Source organism: Corythoichthys intestinalis, chromosome 8 (assembly GCF_030265065.1).
Source record: "Corythoichthys intestinalis isolate RoL2023-P3 chromosome 8, ASM3026506v1, whole genome shotgun sequence".
NCBI classification, from domain to species: domain Eukaryota; kingdom Metazoa; phylum Chordata; class Actinopteri; order Syngnathiformes; family Syngnathidae; genus Corythoichthys; species Corythoichthys intestinalis.
Genome location: NC_080402.1, coordinates 41,195,885 through 41,217,035, shown reverse-complemented (window position 1 = coordinate 41,217,035; position 21,151 = coordinate 41,195,885). Strand labels below are relative to the sequence as shown.

General features: G+C 42.0%; 1 protein-coding gene across 4 annotated transcripts in view; it reads left to right on the top strand.

Moving 5' to 3' along the window:
* Window positions 1-5,775: 5,775 nt before the first annotated feature.
* cep170ab (centrosomal protein 170Ab) overlaps window positions 5,776-21,151 on the top strand; it is a 28,282-nt gene continuing 12,906 nt past the window's right edge. Inside the window, exons 1-12 of one of the 4 annotated variants that reach the window (XM_057843986.1) lie at window positions 5,776-5,907; window positions 8,354-8,503; window positions 8,603-8,692; window positions 9,711-9,792; window positions 9,945-10,000; window positions 12,076-12,223; window positions 12,427-12,558; window positions 17,895-18,344; window positions 18,439-18,809; window positions 18,914-19,039; window positions 19,440-19,569; window positions 19,651-21,078. In XM_057843986.1, the coding sequence (XP_057699969.1) occupies window positions 8,399-8,503; window positions 8,603-8,692; window positions 9,711-9,792; window positions 9,945-10,000; window positions 12,076-12,223; window positions 12,427-12,558; window positions 17,895-18,344; window positions 18,439-18,809; window positions 18,914-19,039; window positions 19,440-19,569; window positions 19,651-21,078 (3,118 nt within the window). In that variant the 5' untranslated portion in view covers window positions 5,776-5,907; window positions 8,354-8,398. Of the gene's footprint in view, window positions 5,908-8,353; window positions 8,504-8,602; window positions 8,693-9,710; window positions 9,793-9,944; window positions 10,001-12,075; window positions 12,224-12,426; window positions 12,559-17,894; window positions 18,345-18,438; window positions 18,810-18,913; window positions 19,040-19,439; window positions 19,570-19,647; window positions 21,079-21,151 lie in introns of all 4 variants that reach the window. The other 3 variants (XM_057843987.1, XM_057843984.1, XM_057843985.1) reach the window with 3 other exon arrangements.

Sequence of the window (21,151 nt, the reverse complement as noted above, 5' to 3'; positions counted from 1 at the left end):
GACCACTGCCTTGGATGGCCAAGTCTTGTTCCGGGTGACCCATCAGACCGAAGCCGTCAACGTCCTCGTATCTGGTAATCATCGGGAGGTGAGCCCTTTCCTCGTATTCAGGAGCCCTCACTCTCCTCTTGTCCTCGGGCTGCCTTGGCTGAAAAAACACAACCCCTCCATTGACTGGTCACACCCCAAGATAACCGCTTGGAGCTCGTATTGTCACGCACACTGTCTTCTGTCGTCACTAATGCCGTCCTGCCCTGTCCCAGAAGTGGAACCACCCGACCTCTCCACAGTCCCAGAGTGTTATCATGATCTCGGGCAAGTTTTCAGTAAGGAACGCGCAGCTTCGCTACCCCCACACCGCCCGTACGACTGCGCTATTGACCTCCTCCCAGGCGCAGTCCTCCCTAGGGGGCGCCTGTGTTCGATATCACGGCCTGAGAGGGAGGCGATGGAGCAGTATATTAAGGAATCCTTGGCAACTGGCATTATACGGCCGTCCTCTTCCCCGGTGGGCGCAGGATTCTTCTTTGTGCCAAAAAAAGATGGCGGCTTACGCCCATGCATTGATGATCGATCGCTGAATGACATCACCGTGAAGAACAAATATCCGCTCCCGCTCCTCGAGTCTGCGTTCACCCCCCTTCAGGACGCCACCATATTCACCAAACTTGATCTCCGCAGCGCCTATCATCTCGTCCGTATCCGAGAGGGGGATGAGTGGAAGACCGCATTCAACACCCACCTGAGTCACTTTGAGTACCTCGTTATGCCGTTCGGTCTCACCAACGCCCCCGCCGTCTTTCAGAACCTCGTGAACGATGTCCTCGGAAACTTGACCAATTGGTTCGTGGTGGTCTACCTCGATGACATCCTGGTCTACTCCCGCACCCCCCTTGAACACCAGGAACATGTCCGTCAAGTGCTACAGCGTCTACTGGAGAACAAGCTCTTTGTTAAGGCAGAAAAGTGCGAGTTCCACGTCCCCGAGACCAAATTCCTGGGCTACATCATCGGCAAGGGCCAACTACGCATGGACCCAGCTAAGGTCTCGGCGGTCCTGAATTGGCCACTTCCTGCCGACCGGAAACAGCTCCAGCGCTTCTTGGGCTTTGCGAATTACTATCATCGCTTCACCCACGACTAAAGCCGGATTGCTGCTTCTCTCACGGCCCTGACCTCCACAGCTACGCCTTTTTGCTGGTCTGACGCTGCCAGCGCAGCCTTCCGTGACCTCAAAGCACGTTTCACCACTGCTTCTGTGCTGGTCAATCCCCACCCAGCACTTCAGTTCATTGTGGAAGTCGACGCCTCCGAGGTCGGAGTGGGTGCAGTGTTGTCCCAACGAAGAGCCGACGGCAAAGTGCACCCTGCGCCTTTTTTTTCCCGCAGGTTGTCCTCAGCAGAGCGTAACTACAGCATCGGCGATAGAGAACTCCTTGCTGTGAAGATGGCCCTTGAGGAATGGCGCCATCATCTGGAATGAGCGTCCTCACCGTTCCTTGTGCTCACCGATCACAAAAACCTTGAATATCTGAAGTCCGCCAAACGTCTCAATCCGCATCAAGCAAGGTGGGCCATGTATTTTTGCCGGTTCAATTTTAATTTGTCCTACATTCCAGGCTTCAAGAATACAAAACCCGATGCCCTGTCCCGGCAATTCCAGAAGAGCCAGTCTCAGGCGGAACCCTCAACAATCCTCCCTCCAACCTGCTTCCTTGCTGCCATGGAGTGGGAGATCGAGGCAAAGGTCAAAGAGGCACTCAGGGACCACCCCGACCCTCGTGGGGAGCAACAGTCTACCCTCTTTGTTCCTCCGGACCTTCGAGCCCAGGTATTAGAATGGGCCCACTCATCTCGTTTGTTTTGCCACCCCGGCATTAGGAGGACGTTGTCGGTGCTGCAATAGCGGTTTTGGTGGCCGACCCTTGTGACAGACGCCCACTCGTTCGTCCTTGCATGCACGGTTTGCACACGCAGCAAGACTACCACCAGGCCCAGCGCAGGACTGCTACACCCACTACCTATCCCGAGCCGACCGTGGTCACATATCGCCCTGGACTTTGTCACCGGTCTTCCTCCCTCCAAAGGCAACACAACAATCCTCACAATAGTTGATCGGTTTTCCAAGGCAGCCCACTTCGTTCCTCTTCGCAAGCTTCCCACCGCCTCAGAAACGGCTGATCTGCTCACTCACCCACCATGTTCTCCGCCTGCATGGTATCCCAGCAGATGTGGTCTCGGACCGGGGACCACAATTCACCTCCCAGGTGTGGAGGGCTTTCTGCACGACATTTGGCATCTCGGTGAGTCTTTCCTCCGGCTATCACCCGCAGTCAAATGGGCAATGCGAGCGCACGAATTAACAGCTGGAGGGCGCCCTTCGATGCACCACGCAGGCCCATCCTGCCTCCTGCAGCGACAATCTGGCATGGATTGAGTACGCCCACAACTCCCTCCCGAACGCCTCATCCGGTATGTCCCCGTTCCTCTGCTCCCTTGGCTATCAGCCGCCGTTATTCCCATCACAGGAAAAAGACATTGCAGTCCCCTCGGTCCAGGCCCACGTCAACTGGTGCTCCCGGGTCTGGGAACGGGCTCGCGCGCCGCTCCAACGGGCTTGGCAAGCAACATGTGTCCAGGCCAACCGCCGTCGCATGCCAGCACCCGTTTACACCGTGGGCCAGAAGGTTTGGCTCGCGACCAAGTCCCTGCCTGTGAAGACTGGATCGGCTAAGCTGACCCCCCGGTTTGTAGGCCCGTACGAAATTGTCAAGGTGGTGAACCCTGCAGCCGTGCGCCTCAGGCTCCCTTGTCATTTCCGCGTCCATCCCACGTTCCACGTCTCCCAGGTCAAGCCTGTTTCTTCGTGTCCTTTGTCCCCCCCTGTTCCGCCCCCTCCTCCGCCTCTGTCAGTCGATGGAGGTCCTGCGTACCAGGTGCGGCGCCTGTTGGACGTCCGTCGCCGCGGCCGGGGGCTTCAATACCTTGTCGACTGGGAGGGCTATGGTCCTGAGGAGCGCTCTTGGGTCCCGTCCTGGTGGGTGCTGTCTCGGGCTCTCATCCGGGATTTCCACCGCGCCCATCCCGGTGCTCTCCGTCGGACGCCAGGTGGCACCTGTGGGAGGGGGGGTCCTGTTAGGGCCTCCGCTCCTCCTTCCTGAGCCCTGCCTCAGGTGAGGGGCTTTTGCCTGATTACAGGTCAGATGGGTGGAGCGTCCACAGCTGTGGGCAATTACCATCAGCCAGCTTTAAAAGCCCAGCGGACGCACCACCACATCGCCCGATCAACTCGTCTGTTTCCCACGTCATTTGTATCTCGCATTCGTATATGATATCTTTGCTCACTGGCTTACGACTACCTTGCTCTCGTCCCAGGTCCTGTTTTCTGCGCGCCCCTCGTCGGGTTCCACGCCTGCCTTCCTTCCGAGCCTCCTCGTCTTACGCCAGCTCAACTACCCCGAGCCAAGTCATCAGCCCTCGCCACATTCTTGTGATCACCAATAAAAGATTATTCATCTCACCCCTGTGTGTCTGCTCTGGGATCCCCTCTTGCTCACGCAACCCTAACATAAATGCTTCAATCATGCATGCATGGTACGAAAAATATAATATTTACCTTGAATCCTCGAACAAATCACTCCTTACACAATCCTTCCTGTTTGTATGCGGTACAACTTTCGTAGTTAAATGCAATCGTAAGTAAGCCCGAGCTTAAATCCGTCATGAGCGTGTGCCATCGGCTATTACTAAATGAAGCTCGGCCCCCTCTGATAAGGCGTCGCGCAAAGAATGACAAAGTGACACGTCAATAGTGATGATGTCTATGTGCAAATTTAATAATATATTAATAATTGTATAAACACAGTTTGCTGCACCCCAGAACTACACGGAATTACACTATATATGGGTCTAATATCTAGTATGTAATATTTTACCCCAACTATTTGACAGATGAGACAATCAAAAGGAAGAAGCAAAAGGATGAGTTGTCAGAATATATTTTTGAATACTCTTTAATATTGTTTTCAATTTATTAAAAGTAAACATTATGTCCTGTGATTTATAAATTGGGCAAATAACAACCTTGTTTTTCCACGTATGCATACATAGGGACCAACGGCGTAGGTATACATAGGGGCGGTAGGGACAAAACACTACCAACTTTTCAGGATGCTCAGATTGTCCCCACCAAATTTTAAGCAACTTTATTTGTGTTATATAATGACTTAAGTTATATAGGTCTTTTAGATTGTCTTCCCATATGTTTTAATTGTTGTAATTAACCCCACCTTTATTAAGTGATTTATGGTCAGACTTACATGTACCTATTTTCACTTGCTGAATGTGCCGGTCCATTTTTTTCCTCCTAAACGCACATTTGATTGGCTGATGACTGCCCCCCCCCCCCCCACACACACACACACACAAACTTAGGTAAGTTTTTTTTTTCTTTCTCACAGCCAGCAGCAGCCACTGTAAGAAATGTAAAAATATGCCAATGTTGTGGAAATGGGGAACACACCCCTAATTTTGCTATTGAAAATCTGACCTGCATCAGAGTCAGCATAACATTAAACTGTGTGAACTTGCTAACCTGCAAAACTCGAGAATAGGTAGCTGCTTAGAGAGAAGTGTCCTCCTTTATGTGTTTTCTGGAAAGGCGCTATACAAGTGTAACACCATTTACCATTACTGTTAACGTTAATTAAACTGTGAGAAATGTAGTGAACCGAGTTTTACCCCATCTCCCCAATTTTACTTATTATTTGATTTATGTGGTCTAAAAGCAGCTGACTGGAGCTTTCATTTTTTGTTGAATTTGGCTGTGCTTGTGGACAAAAGCAATAGTGTTTTACATGAAGGACGGCTCCCTTTTTGTTTTTTGTTTTTGTTATTCCCTGACAATGAAGTTTTTTTTTTTTCAGTTATATTTAATTTCTTTATTTAGACAATGTTGAGTGGTCCTCAGACAAATGTTTATTAGTATTATTATTATTTATTTGTTTTTTTTTTTTTTTGCATTCCTGGATAGTTAAGAGATGATTAACAAGCTTGTATATATTGTGTATGTTTATATAATTTATGTTCAAATAATGCAATTTAAATTTGCTCATAAAATCCGGACATTTTTCAGGAATTTTTCAAAATGTTTCATTAGTAATTTTTTAAAACAAAGGTTTGAATTGAACGGTGTAGGCTTAACCAATACGCATAAAAGTTAGTACAAGTCAATACAGATTTATTTTGTATTGATCATTAAGAATGTCCCGCCCCCAGCAAAAAGTGTAAGTGCAGGTTATGCCATATCGTCCCTACCAATGTTGAGACCAAACCTACGCCCTTGATAGGGACTATCCACTATACAATTCGATTGATTATGATTTACTTTTAACAGTTGATTGGGGAGAAAATGAGTAGAAGGCTGGTACTTTGGCGCCATCTAATGTACAAAACAGGAAAGCTCAAAATTTTAATGATTTAAAAAACAATGTTTAAATATTTTGAACCTGTATCATTCATGATAAAATTATTTTATTTCAAAACGATTGGTGTAATTTGTTAACAAAGAATGTGACTGATTAGTCAAAAGATCTAAAATTTACAGTGTTCACATTTATTTATTTATTCATTTTTTCATTTATTTAAATATTTTAAATAAATAAAAATATGCAAAATAAAAAATAAATTAACTATTACATGCATTGGCTTGTTGACTTCTCTGCCTGGCAATGCCTATTAGGCAACGTATCGTCTTCTCCAACATGAGCACACAGCGCCGCCATGAGGCGAAGACTTCATAACGCTTACTGGGGCTTGGCGGCTAGTACAGAGAAAGAAGCACAAACAGCGTCGGTTTGCTCCATTAATTTAGTGCGTACCGTAAGGTGATCACCGTGGCAGCTGCTGGTGAGTGAAAATATTTGCTCCTTCTGATCTGTTTGAACCAAAGTGCTTTGGTCCTGATGCGAGGGTCTCATATCTGTGGAGGGATGCGGTTAGATGAACATCGCTGTGTGCGCGTCTAATAAGGCAGCTAGCCTTATATAGCGACCATAAATTGACAATGTTGTGTCGACAGCACCAGATAGCAAGTCATGTTTTATAACATATGGTGTTTTTAACACCCATAAGAAGGGCTGCATTTACACTGAAGAGCAAGTGTATCCTAGGAAGGTGTTAGTCTACGCACAAGGAACAATATAGCTTCCGGATTAAATACCAGAGTCAATACTTGTTTGAAACAATCCACAACGTGTAAACTGTGACATTTATGATTTTACGTGTGACATCGAATTTTCCTCTGCGTAATAGTTTATGCATCCATGTGAAACGTGGCCTAACTGGGTTAATTTTCAGGCATTGTCATTGGCTGATTAGCCATCAAACGCCTCCCCTTGCAAGCCGAGTTGATTCCTTGTCATCGTCAGAGAAGAGTTCTAGTGCATTTTAGCATGGATGTGTAGTCAAGCATCTGAAGACGGCATCTAGGCCACTGTAGCCACAGCGCCATCGGCACACCTCCCTTAGACGCTGTCAAGTTCGGATAGAGATAATGCTCTAAAATCAGTCCCAGTCACTGGACGGACCAGTGTGGATGTAGCCCATTAATTCCGCCGTGAGTCAGCAAGGAGGCCTGTGTGCCTATGACGCTATTTCAAGTCAAAATATAGGCTGTGGTGCTTTTGTAAGCTGATATGCTGTCCATAGGAGGGCTTGAAGGAGAACACATATAAAGAATTAAAAGAAAGGCATCCCATCTCTTTGGACAAGGTGTTCAAATGTTTCCTTGGTGATTGATGTGCAATATTTTGCCTCCGAATATGCTGTTAAAGTGTACAATGTTTTAATGATTCATTCATCATTTACTATATCATTTGTCAAAAAAAAAAAAGTAACTCCCTTTTTAAACATATTTCTATATTTATTAAATTATATGCTTTTATTTTCAACACGGCTTGTCCTATACGTCAGGGGTGCCCAAGTCCGGTCCTCGAGAGCCCCTATCCGGCTTGTTTTCCATGTCTCCCTCCTTAAACACACCTGAATCAAATGATCAGCTCATCAGCAAGCGCTGCAGGAGCCTGAGAATGATCCTGATTATTTGATTCAGGTGTGTTGGAGGAGGGCAACATGGAAAAAAGAGCTGGATAGGGGCTCTCGAGGACCGGACTTGGGCACCCCTGCTCTAGGTCATAGGAGAGCTGTGGCCTCCCTGCGAGGTGATTGCAAGGTTTATAGATAAACAACCACTCAAATTCAAACAGATAATATTTATAGTCATAATTAGCCTGATATAGATATTTTTGGATTGTGTGAGGATGATGGAGTACTCAAAGAAATCCAATACAATGAGAGGAAGAATATATAATACTAACTCCAATCAGGAAGTCCAAGGCGAAGATTCTAATCCAGGATTTCAGAATTTTAAAAGCTGTTTTTGGATTGTGTGAGGACGCTGTAGTACTCAAAGATATTCTACACAGGGACAAGGAGAAAATACAGTACAAACTTCAGTCATGAAGTCCAAGTCCAAGACTCAGTCTAATCTATGATTTTATAATTTTGGGGCAGGCCACAGCAGTTCTGCCCTTATGTTTTATTTTTGGGGGTAAAATTAAAACAACTGTCAATTAAAACACTACGTATTTAATTTGATCAGGTGTAGTGCTGCAACGATTAATCGATTAACTCGAGTAATTCAATTAGAAAAAATATTCAAATTAAATTTTGCTGCTTCAAGTATTTGTTTGATTAAAGTGTTGTTGTAATGGTTTGTTTTGAAAGTGTTTGCATTTAGTTTTGTTGATTTGGGATGGATACACTGCCCTCTAGTTGCAACGTTTAAAATGACGTAACTCATTTAACATGGCTGAATCCAGCAGCTCCCTGTTAAGACCAACATCAGATAATGTTGTTGTTTGAGCTAATCTGTTTTTTTAATGCATTCGTAATTTAGTTTATAGGTATATTTAGCCGTTTTTTTTTTCTTTTTTTTTTTTTTATAGGAATACGTGTTTGAACTATTTGTTTACAGGATTGTAAAAAAAAAATAATAATAATAATATAAAAAGTTTGCATTTTATTATCGCATTTAAACTAGCAGACTTCTGCTGTGTAAATTAGCCAATTGTTCTTTTGTTGTACTTAGGTCCTCATTTATTTATTTTTTTAGACCATTTGAGGCTCAGCTCAGGCATTTAATTTTTTTATGTTCCTTATCCGATTACTCGATTATTCGAACTGACTGGTTCATCAATTAACTACTAAAATAATGAATAGACACAGCCCTAATCAGGTGTCCACAAAGCCCTGGCATAGAGTGTTGATGTAAACGCTAATGTTTTATTCTCAGAAGAATGTATTAAAGGTCAAACGTGGGTGATTCTAAAAGGCCGCCATGAGTCTGACGTCCTGGTTCCTTGTGAGTGCCAATGGGACACGTCATCGACTCCCACGAGAGATGATCTTCGTGGGAAGAGACGACTGTGAACTAATGCTACAGGTACAGATTAACTACACGGATCTTTGACCCTTCTGCATTATAATCTGTCAAAGAGATTATCTTGGCAAACAGTAATTGCCTGGATTTAATGTGATTTAGTCCCGCAGTGTGGACAAACAACATGCTGTCATCAACTATGAGACCGATACAGATGAACACAAAGTTAAGGACCTTGGCAGTTTAAATGGGGTGAGTTCCTGGTTAGGAAAACAGTCTAATGATGCGTGCTGATCATTTTATATACTAGTAACTTCGGTACTTGTTTGACTTTGTTCATTTTTACCTTCAAATACCATAAATACTGTCGAAGACTCCAATTTAAAATTGCATATAGCAAAATTTTTAGTTCAACTATGTTTTAATTTTACTGTGGAGAAACTTAAAAATAATTTCAATACAGTGCATACATTAAACCTAACTGGAACACAAGCTTGACTAGTGCATATCCAATTTGAATAAAACAAAACAAACAAAACTGTTCAATAAAGCATCTCCGACAACGTTGACAGTTTTCATTGACTTTGTCAAAAGGATAGTAGTACTTTAAAAGTATGTTTATAATCAGTAATGTAGTCTGCGTTATATCTTTTGAGAGCTGTTTGTCATGTCTTGGTATCTTTATTTCAGGGGTCACCGATCTTTTTGAAACCGAGAGCTACATATTGGATTAAATTGAAGGTTTACAAGTTTGATAAGGACTTCTAAAGCAATTAATTTGCTAAAATTACAGCTATTTTCTATCTTTGAAAATTAATGTCGCCACCCTACTGAGGATAAGCAGTACAGAAAATGGATGACTGAACTGATATTCATTTACAGTGTAAAGACAATGATCATGCAATTGACTTCCCTTATAACTATCAATAATTGATCAAGAATGAAGAAAACAGATAAATTAGGTAGTATATTTATGCAATGTCTAACTTGTCTAACTTCCTTGTTCAACCTTCCTAGGTTCACCATGATGGTGACCCCTGAATTATTTAGTTGCATGACGTAGGCAGACAATTTGAAACGCAACTCTGTTTTTCATGGCCAGAAAATGAACACGACGCAAAACAAAACACCACTTAAATGAATAAGTATGATCCGTCATCCTTGTAAATGTAGGAATTGGTGAGCAAGCATTGATAAACAATATGTAGTATTGGTCCAACCATTATTGTTATTGTTATTTGATATTGTTTTTTTTTTTTTTTTTTTCCAGACCTTTGTCAACGATGTCAGAGTACAGGAGCAAATGTATGTCACACTGAAGATCGATGACAAACTGAGGTTTGGTTACGATATCCTTTGAGTGTGTTCTTGAGTCCTCTCTCAGGCAGCAAGGCAGAAGGCCTAGAACAACACTGTAATCTGAAATGCTTCTCTCTCTAGACTGTATTGAATTTTAGATCAGGATACCACAATTGATGACTTTATCCTTAACTTCTCTCACATACCAACTTGTTCACGGTTGTTCGTGGTGAGCTGCACATACCTGAAGAGGCTCTTAAGGTGAGACTGCTTTTCTATGTAGTTAAATACAGTTTATTTCACTAGGATTGAAACTACTGGTGAAGTAAACAAATATATATACAGTACATTATATGTACAGTGGGGAGAACAAGTATTTGATACACTGTCAATGGGTTTTCCCATTGGCAGTGTATCAAATACTTGTTCTCCCCACTGTGTGTATGTATATATATATATATATATATATATATATATATATATATATATATATACATATATGTAAATATATACAGTATATATAGTATTTTAACCTTTTGGAATTTCTCATATTTCTGCATAAAATCACCATCAAATGGGATCTGATCTTTGTCAAAATCACACAGTACAGTGTCTGCTTTAACTAAAACCACCCAAACATTTATAGGTTTTCCTATTTTAATGAGGATTTAATTAGGACAGCATGCAAACAATGAGAGAAGGGGGGGGAATTAAGCAAGTGAACCCTCTGCCTGAGGAGACTTAAAGAGCAATTGAAACCAATTTTTACCAAACATTTTAAGTCATTTGTGTGCCCAATCACTGACGAGTAGTTTAAAGCTGCCCCGCCCACTAAAAAACACACACCGGGTAAAAATGGTCTTGATGAGAAGCATTGTCTGATGTGGATCATGGCTCAGATATAAGAGCTGTCTGAAGACCTGCGATCAAGGATTGTTGATCTGTATAAAGCTGGCAAAGGATACAAAACCATCTCTAAAAGTCTGGATGTTTATCAATCAACAGAGAAGTTGTCTACGAATGAAGAGAGTTTGGTACTGTTGCTTCTCTCCCAAAGAGTGGCCGTCCACCAAAGATGACGGCAAGAGTTGAGCGCAGAATACTCAGAGAGGTAAAAAATGAACCCTAGAGTTTCTGCTAAATACTTACAGAAATCACCGGCACAGTCAAATGTCGCATGGACACTCCACAGAAGTTTTGGCAAAATATTTTGTGGTCTGATGAAACCAAAGTTGAATTGTTTGGGAGTAACACATAATGTAATGTGTGGAGGAAAAGTGGAAAAGCTCACCAATATCAACACCTCATCCCCACCGTTAAGCATGGTAGAGGGAGCATCATGATTTGGGGCTCTTTTGCTGCCTTAGGGCCTGGACAACTTGCAATCATTAATGGAATAATGAATTCAAAAGTTTATTGGGATGTTTTGCAGGAAAACTTGAGGCCTTCTGTCAGACAGCTGAAGCTAAAAGAGGATGGATGCTGCAAGAAGACAATGATCCAAAACACAGAACTAAATCAACTTCAGTTTCGGTTTCGGTTTCAGAACAACAAAATACATGTTCTGGAGTGGCCAAGTCAACGTCCAGACTTGAACCCCATTGAGATGCTGTGGCATGACTTAAAGACAGTGATTCATGTCAGACAGCCTAGGAATCTGACTGAACTACAGCAGTTTTGTAGAGAGAATGGGCCAAGATAAGTCCTGAACGATGTGCAAGACTGATCTACAGCTGCAGGAAGCATCTGGTTGAAGTTATTGCTGCCAAAGGGGGAGGGGGGGGCACAAAATATTAAATGTGATGTTTCACTTACTTATTTTTCCCCCTTCTGTCATTATTTGCATACTATCCCCATTAAAATATGAAAACCTATAAATGTTAGGGTGGTTTTAGTTTAAAACAGACAGTTTTTTTTCATCCGTGTGATTTTTACAAAGATCAGATCACATTTGATGGTGATTTTATACAGAAATGTGAGAAATTCCAAAAGGTTCTGATACTTTTTCATACCACTGTTGTTAGATGTTTTTATTATGCCTGTTTTGGAATTAATTTCATCCATACTATGGCGGAGTTAAAAGATGCAAGCAAGGTAAACTAAGTGTCTACTTCATAAAGAACAATAAAAAGACAGCCGTTATGTGAGTAATATTTATAAATGGGGTATTTAAATAAATAATAATATTGCAGCTCTTTGACCGTCACTCATAAAAATGTCTATGTGAAAGTAGTAGGTTATACCAAACATGAATATTATCAAATACTGCTGGATTTGTACTTGTTTTTTTTTTGTCCACTTCTATACTCTCATTTCATTACTGACCCCTTTTTCAGCATGAGAAGTACAGCAGTCAACTCCAGCTCAGCCAGAGAAGGCCTGTGGAAGGGGAGTCATCAAAATCAGAAGGGGCAGCAGCCCCAGTGTGTGAGGCAGCGTCTGCCAAATTCCCAGGGCCCAGCAAGGTAGAAGAAAAGATGGCAGGTTCGTTATAAGGTTACAGTGGTTCCACTTCTTGAGTTCTTGCTGTGCTTAGACGTGTAAAAATATGAACCACTACGTATGGATCCTATTTGTAAATCATTACTATCAATCATCATTTGTTTGTACACTATCATTCTTTATGTTTCTGCTTAAACCAACCAGGTCATTATATGACTTTTTTTTTTTTTTTTTAACTGTTCAAGATGTAGCAGTTTTACACAGGGGAACACCCCTTTATGGACAGCCTGCCTGGTGGGGTGATGGAGCCGCTGATGATCACTCTGCAAGGCCTGATGAAAAGATTTCTGACAGGAGTCGTGAAAAAGCTCAAACAGGTACATTACAATTTACAGCACAACAAGCTGGTCTGAAGTGCATTTTTTTTCTTCTGTTGGTTGTATGTAGGGATGTTATTTTTTGCATATTGCATATTTTTGCACCCGAGTCCGAGTCACCTGATTTAGAGAATCTGCCAATACCGAGTCCCGATTCAATACCAAAAAAATAAAAAAAAAGTTTTTTTTTGTTTTTATTTGAACAAAAGTTCCCAACATGGGTAACACTTTACAATAAGGGTCCCTTAATTAAGGTTAGGTTATAATATATAATATATATAATACATTACTTAACATTAATTCACGTTTACATTAGTGCATTAATAAATAGTTATTAATGTATACTGGTACTAGTAAGTGATTATGTTATTTAAAAATGAGAAACATTGCTCTGTGAGTCCCTGGGTGCTGCTAACCTAACCTTGAGTATGGTATTATTTCACGTGAACGTACCTCATAAGTATTACCGTACTTAACCTTAATAGACCATTACGGAATGCTTTTTGGACTCTTATTGTAAAGTGTAGCACATGTGTCCCTTAACTAAGAAATTATAAATGCTAAGTTAACAAACCCTTACCCTAAACCCTAACCCTATATAGGCCTTTTTTTTTTTTTTTTTAATTTTCCCAAACCATTAGTTACTTTCTGGTAATGCATTAACTCATGTTAATTAATATATTAATAAATGTTAGATAAGCAATTTTATTAATTATTGTAATGTTACTTAAACCTTAGTTATTGTCGAAAAATGCATTAACTAATGTCAATTAAGGGACCCTAATTGTAAAGTGTTACCTGATATTGGGAAAAATTAACATTTCAATATACAGTATATTGCCAAAACGTCACACTTACTTTTTGCATTGGTTGTACTGGTGCGCCTAACTTTTTTCTTAAGGTGCACCAGCACAAAATGTAGGCACGCCTACATTTTTTATTGCGTCACTTTTAACGTCATACTTTGAATCACTCTCCATAAAATTCATACAATTCGTAGGACTGCGTCCACTGAAATTCACTCATGCTTTGACGCTCAGAGAACAGCCTCTAGACAACAAAAATTGACTAAATGATGACTGACATATTTGTGCCTTCGATCATAGAGCAACAGAGCCTTCACTCGCCAGATCAAAGTTACAAACCTGTCATTCATCGTGAACTTTAAGTGGCAATTTCCAGTTAGCTGCTGACCAAGAAAAGCAGCTGGAGGGAGAGGGAGAGGTTCTACAACCATGAAAAACATAAATATATATATATTTTTCATTCATTCATTCATTCATGTTTTATTAAAAACCCGCTCCTTTTCACCCGTTTCTGATCCTCTAATAAAATGGTGCAGTGGGTCAGATTTCCAATCACGTGATCGGATTGGGATATCCCTACTTGTGTGTTACAATATTTTGTTCTACTGTATATTGCAACCTAAATAGTATTATGACCAAAGTTTTAAGTGGTAATCTTGATTTTAAAAAGTAATTAGTTACAGTTGTAAATTACTTCTCCCAAAAATAATTGAGTTGGTAACTCAGTTACCTCAAGGTAAGAGTAATTAGTTACTCGGCAAACTAACTGACGTTACTTATCATGTTCTACACGTTATTACATTATCCATTCCATAATGTTTTTCACATCAATTATGTTTATATTAACTGACTGAATGGAACTCTGTTTTTCATTCCAAAAAATATATAGGTCAAACTTTTTACATTTTTTAAAATTTCCCCTTTAGAAGAGAGTAATGGTATCCAAACTTTAACTTTCAAATGCTGTGAGAAAAAAAAATCCTTTTTATTTTCCTGTTGTTCTGAATCCGCACCAAACCGTGACCCCCGTTCCGAGGTAGATACTGAATCGTGATTTGTGTGTACCGTCACATATATGTATATAGATATATTTTTCAATTTGCAGGTGAGGCTCTGGATCTCTTCCCTCTTAGTTTAGGGCAAGTGACTATTTTTGGTAATAAAAAACGAAAACAAATTATTATTATATTGTAGCCTCTACAAGGACAACGCCCACTTGGTGATGATAATGCATACTCAACAGGAATACAGTCCATTATTTTCAATTAATTGTACCCACCTGAACGCCACGAACTGTATGTAAAAAAATAGTTGAAGGTAGGTTTGAGATGATGCTCGCCACGCTAAATGCTAATGCTAGCGAAAACGTAAATGCTATGCTAACGCTCCAATCCACCTAGCATCGCGTTTGCAACAGCGTCACGACCATAGGTGTCGCGTCCCATTAGGCAAACCAGGCAATTTCCTCGGGCCCCCAGCAAGCAGGGGCCCCCACAGGGCCAACAGATTTAGCACACGCAGTTTTACTGCACTGTCGCAGCGACAGCCTTGTGTCTGAGTTCCCCTTCCCCCCTCCCGCTCTGCTCTCTCCGTGTCTCTCAGACATCTCTCGTGTGGCGCGAGTTATGTCAATAAACCCAATTGTAGTAACGCACGCCTTTACATCTTCAGTAAAGGTAACGGCGTTGCAAAGATGGGAAAAGTAATTAATTAGAATACCGTAACTTCCCCAATATAAGGAGCACCCATGTATAATGCGCACCCCAAATCTACTTGTAAAATCTAGGGGAAATTATTGTATCCGTTTATAACGAGCACCCTAATTTTAGCACCAATAAATAGAAGAATACAAGAAAACAGAGCTCGTGTATAGATACAGAAATGTCATTTCACTGACTGGTGAAACACAGCACAAGCATAGCACATTGGTAGTTCAAAACATTACCCTAAACTGACAATATTTATGGTAATAATATGATTTGACCACTACTCCAACTTACCAGAATCTAGGAGAAAACAAAACAGATGTGACTTTTCTAGTAAAGGCTGCTGTATAACTTGCTCGTTTCATCATGATGAATAAATGTTTCTTCCATGGATTGATACGGTAAAATGAAAGTGAGAACGTTTAAGTCGGAAATCCGTGAGAGCTCATCGCTGTCAACACGACAGTAACAATAGGAACTATTGTTATTTGGGTTTGAGTTTCCCGGCGGACAGATATAGTTGACGGACACACACAGGAAGTGTGTTGTTACGTTTGTTATGGTCCGAGTTGCGGAGCTGCAATAAACGTTGACTCAAATAAGTTCAAGAAACTAAATTCTGTGCTTTATGAAGAGTGAAAAAAGCAGAATTTAACACAGATGAAATCATTCGGCCGATTAGAGTGAAGTATTACTAGGGATGGGAATTGATAGGATTTTTACGATTCCGATTCCATTATCGATATTGCTTAACGATTCGATTCTTTATCGATTCTCTTATCGATTCTAATTTGGGGGGAAAGAAGAACAAACGTTTTGATTGGCATCGAGTTTGTTTAATCAGAAGTCACAACCTTACAAACTCACAACGAGATCAAAAGAGGCCCAAAGCCTCAATGTTAACTGTGGCAATAAGTGGCAAATACACAAGAATGTGTAACATTTTACTGAAACATTTATCTAATAGAAATAAAAAATATTGGTATATATTGGCAGATAGGTTGTTGTTCTGCCTTTGGCAATATGTGTTAAAGCAGGGGTCCCCAAACTTTTTCCTGTGAGGGCCACATAACTTTTCCCTTCTCTGATGAGGGGCCAGGGTCAGTGTGTAACAGAAAAAGTGTGACGATTGCAGAAGTGCATAAATGTAAAAAATTATTGTTTTTCAGAAAGCCACAATCAAATAACCCTTTCTGGATTCTTCACGGAATGAAAGTAAATAAAATAAAAATAATAATATAATATAATAATAGTAATAATAATTAATAATAAAAACACTATTAATTAAATAGATAATAACCAAATAACCCTCTCTGAATTCTTCAAGGAAAAGGCCAGGAAATAAATAACATGATTGAGAAAAAAAAAAAATTCAAAGTGGCCGGATCAAATGTGGAGGCGGGCCGTATTTGGGCCGCGGGCCGCAGTGTGGGGACCACTGTTAAAGTTTATTATTTACCATTACATTGAAATGCATGCCTTTTAGTTTTTGTGGCGCTTACACGCTCAAGTGGGGGCGCCCTTGCGCTCCCTCACGCGAAGAAGAACGCGCTCACGTGAAGAAGAGCGCGCTTACACCCGAAGAAGAAATGCCGCATCCAAGCGAGTTAGTGAGAGAGAAACACTTCTACGAGCCTACGTTCTTTGTTAATGTTAATATCTACAGAGGCAACACCTGTATGTATCATCTTTTGTGTTGTTGTTGTTGTGTTTCCACTCGCGATCGGACACTTAAATCCAGTTGTGTAGTGGTTTGAACGATGTGCTAATGCTAGCGAACGAATGCTAACCATTTGTTATTACTGTTATTAGCAGCTAATCATCGCTGATTTACGTTGATGCAAACCTGTTTGTTATTGGGGACGAAATTGATTTGTTTCATTTCTATTCTTAGTTTCACTCTTCAAGTGATGGTTGAATAAAGTCAGCAAATTATACCAACGTCTTCTGCATCGTCATTTGGGAGTTTAGCCAGCTGTATAGCCAGGACTGAGCCTTAGCCTCTCTGTGAGGACAGCGCAGTTGTATTCCCTCCCGATGCAGTTATCTCCACCATGCAATGACTGCAAGTCGCTTTGTTGTAATTTTTCCTCGTGAAGTGAAGACACACTTTCGAGCGTTTGAACCTACGTGCTGTCATTGTTATGTTTATGGCTGCAATGCTCATGCTTACCCGTCGTAACCTTTCATTTTCACACTCTTTCTTGGTGAAGTGTAGTCAAACTTTGGAGCGAGTGGTTCTTGGCGCCATGCTAGTTTGATGCGTCTGGACAAAAAGACACGTCACGACGCAATAGCCGTCTTTAGGAATCGTTAAAGGGATCGTTAAGGCTTTTTCATTGTGATGTCGAGGCCTCGAAACACTCGGAACCGGTTCCGAATTGGAATCGGATTTCGATTCCCATCCCTAAGTATTACCGAAACAAAATGGTGACGTCACGTACCGTAATGGTCGGCAACGGGTCGCCGCATACGTTTCTTCAACACAACGTGGCTGTGTCAATAAAAAAAAAATCGGTTTACATATGTATGTAATATGTATATATTTCTGTCTCCATCCATGTACCCGTTTATAATGCGCACCATGATTTTACAAGTTGATTTGGGGAAAAAAAGTTCGCGTTATATTCGGGAAATTACGGTACTCACTAATGACAAAAATAACGGCGTTAGTAACGCAGTTATACTCTAACGCCATTATTAACAACATTGATTGTGTATTGCAATGTTTTGCTTTACTGTATATTACAACCTAAATAGTAGTATGACCACAGTTTAGAGTTTTAAGTGGTAACCCAACATGCAACTCTGATTTGTCAAATAGACCCAAAGAAGACTGCCGAAATTCCAAAGCCTGCCCCGCAAATATCTTCTCAGGAGCCAAGCTACTTTGAAATCCCAACCAAGGATGCGCCCCCAGAAGGGAAAGAGAGTTGTGAGGTCACGTCAAGAGATCAAGAGCCTGGTGCTTCATGTACTACAGAGCCTGTCCATGGGCACGCATCCTACACCATCGAATTTGACGCTGGGGCATCAGGCAAAGTGACAGTCAAAGATCGAGTTGCAAAATTGGGCTTAGACACAAGGGCACGTCCAAAAAGGGGAGTAGGAGAGGAGCTGAGTCCACTTCAGACAGCCATGGTAGCAGCAGAGGTCAAAGTCGCTGATTGGTTGGCCCAGAATGAGTTGCCATTGACTGTTAAAGAAACTGTGGCAGAAGATGGTGGAGAAAGTGTCAAGAGTGATGTTCCTGTTCAACTTCGGAGTCTTAAAGGTACTGTGTCGATTGTGTTGTATATACGTATGCCACTATTTGAACAACAAGCCTATTAATTAAAGCTTACGTATTTGCCATTCTTCTATGCCAGACAGCAAACATGAGGATGGCACACAGAGCGACTCAGAGAACGCACTAGGAGAACAACGCAGGGCTGCAGCTCTAGAGGAGCGCTCTTTAGGGCTTTGGGGTGGAACCGGAATGAAGATCAGGGAAGGGCGAGCTAATGTGCCCGAGGGGCTCTTTGCAGAAGAGGAAAGTCCAGCTCGCCGTCGTAGGTCTTCAAGTACAAAAGTGTCAATCGGCTTTGTAGACCGGCAACACAGCTCTACACTACATCAACAAAGCAGTCGTGATGAGTGCTATCAGCAAGGAGATGATTGTAGTGACAGAGGAACATACACCATTGAGCTGGAAAATGGAGATCATGAAGAAGAAGAGGCTCGAAAAATGATTGACAAGGTGGGCAGGAAAGAGTAACCCATGTCGTCCTGAAGTTATACGTGAACATTTTCATGTTAGCGAGATCAGTGTAAAATGGTTTTCTTTCATCTGTCTGTCTTTAGGTATTTGGTGTAGATGAACTAGAGACTGTGCATGTTTCCAGAGTCGGAAGTGCAGAGAGAGAGAACATCCCCTCTCAGAGGTCCGGTACTAGAGATCGAGTGAAACCTGGCTTCATGGAGGCAGAGGTGCAAAAACACAAAACATACAAAAGAGAAAAGTAATGAACATGTAAAGTTAACTGAAGTTTGAATGCGATTGGTCAAAGCTGAAAAAAGACGCATTTCCAGTTAATAGAGTGTGCGCATGTTTTTTTCTTCATTTAGGTTGTGCTGGTTGTCACATTATTTTCATGGTGAAAAAAAAATGATATTGTTGATCTTTTTTTTCTCATATCATGGAAGACTAATATCTGAACAGTGGTGTGTAGACATGTTTTATGAATGCTTATCCGTGAGTTTATTATATATACAGTACAGTACTTCTTTGGTTGAAATAACTAATATTCAAATTGATGACTCAAATAACTATGGCTTGCTGTATAATCCTGTTTCATAGCTTCAAATGACCCATTCTATATTTTTCCAGGTACTGACTGAGGATCTGGTGGTAGGTGGTCCTCGCTGGGTCTCACAGTGGGCTATTCTTGCTGCCAGCCACATAAGAACAGACCCCGAGGGATCTGGTGGCGAGAGCCACAGTTTAGTTACCGACAAAGGTACTGAAATGCCTTTTAAAGCCCCACATACTGTATACACCAATTTTAACATTGCAAATATGACCTTTTTTTTCTCAGCAGACATTAGTGAATCCAGCCATTCCTTTGCTTCATCTAGTCAAAAAGAACGTAAAAAAAGAACTCTGCCCCAGGTGTCTGGTGAAGAAAATTCCCAAGGAATGAGGAATTCTTGTATGAACGCTGACATGGGAGAGAAACAGGACACAGAACTGCAAGAGAAAGTAAAACCCGAGGGGAAAATTGCAGATGTGCAAAATTTTCCTGCACACGGTAGCCCGAGTCGCTCTTCACCAGCCAGGTCTCAGGGTAGCAGTTATGGGAGAACAAGTCAGTCTGGTGCGATGGCAAAGCTACCCCCTCGACCAAAGACGAGTGGCGAGAGGAGAAAAGAGGAAGTGCTGAGGAGGAAAAAGGAAGAAGAGAAAAACAGGGAGAGTAGCGGAAAACCATATCTGAGACAGGAGAGTTTTACAGTGGAGAAGCCAAGCTCCAATATACCTATTGAGCTAATACCCCGCATTGATGGACTCACAGGTAGCAGACCCCCGAGTAGGGAAGCCGCCATCGACAATGAAACACTTCAGAAAGACACTGAGGCAGTGGCAGCTTTCTTAGAGACCACTGTATCAGACCAAGGCGATCCACCAAGTCAATCCATAGAAGGTTCAATGTCACCAGAGTCGGATGTGGACACAACTAGTACAGTAAGCCAGGCTGATGGAGCAAGAAAAATGGTCCAAAAACGGCGAATTCTTGTGGGACAGCAAAAAGAGAAAACTGTTCTGTGCTCAAGCAACAAAGGCCCAGCTTCTGGTCGACAGACTCAAGAGAAGAGGGTTAAGGCCAGAACACAAGGTCTTCAGCAGCCTTGGACTTCTCTGGACCTCACAGATGACGATGTCAATTCTAACTCGCTTCTCTCTGATACCCAGCCGACCACACAAGAACCAAGAGGTTCACGGGCCAGAACCCAAACGGGAAGCACCACAGTGGGTGCCAGCACCAAGTCTAGTAGGGCTAAGATCAACCAGCCCCCTGCTTCTGTTCCACCTAGTAAAACCACAAGTGTCCCAAAGCCAAGGCCCACAAGGGCATCCATACTTCGGAGAGCCCGACTCGGTGACTCAACCGATACTGAACCTGCAGATTTGGACAGGATGTCTGTGGCTTCTGAAGCTTCAACTACCAGTTCCACATCCAGGACAGGGCTTGCAAAGAGAGGAATGTCTAGGATAGAGGCTCTGGCACAGCCAAGGAGACCAAGGGTTGGATCTCTTTCTGCCCAGAGTGATTCTGAAGCCACCGTGACCAGGAGTAGAGGATTGGGAGCTAGAAGTACTGTTGCTGATTATGCTACTAGACATGGACAAAGGGGATCCAATGTGCCCTCTGTATGTGGACCAAGAGCCAGGGCAAACAGTGCCTCCAAACTTCCTGATAAAAGTAAACCTGGGTCCTTATATGGACAGGCTACACCAGCAGGTATCAGTGAGTGTAAATAAACATTCTTACTTTTTCTGTCACTCCTTTTTTTTTCAGATCAATGGCTGTTTAAATGCTT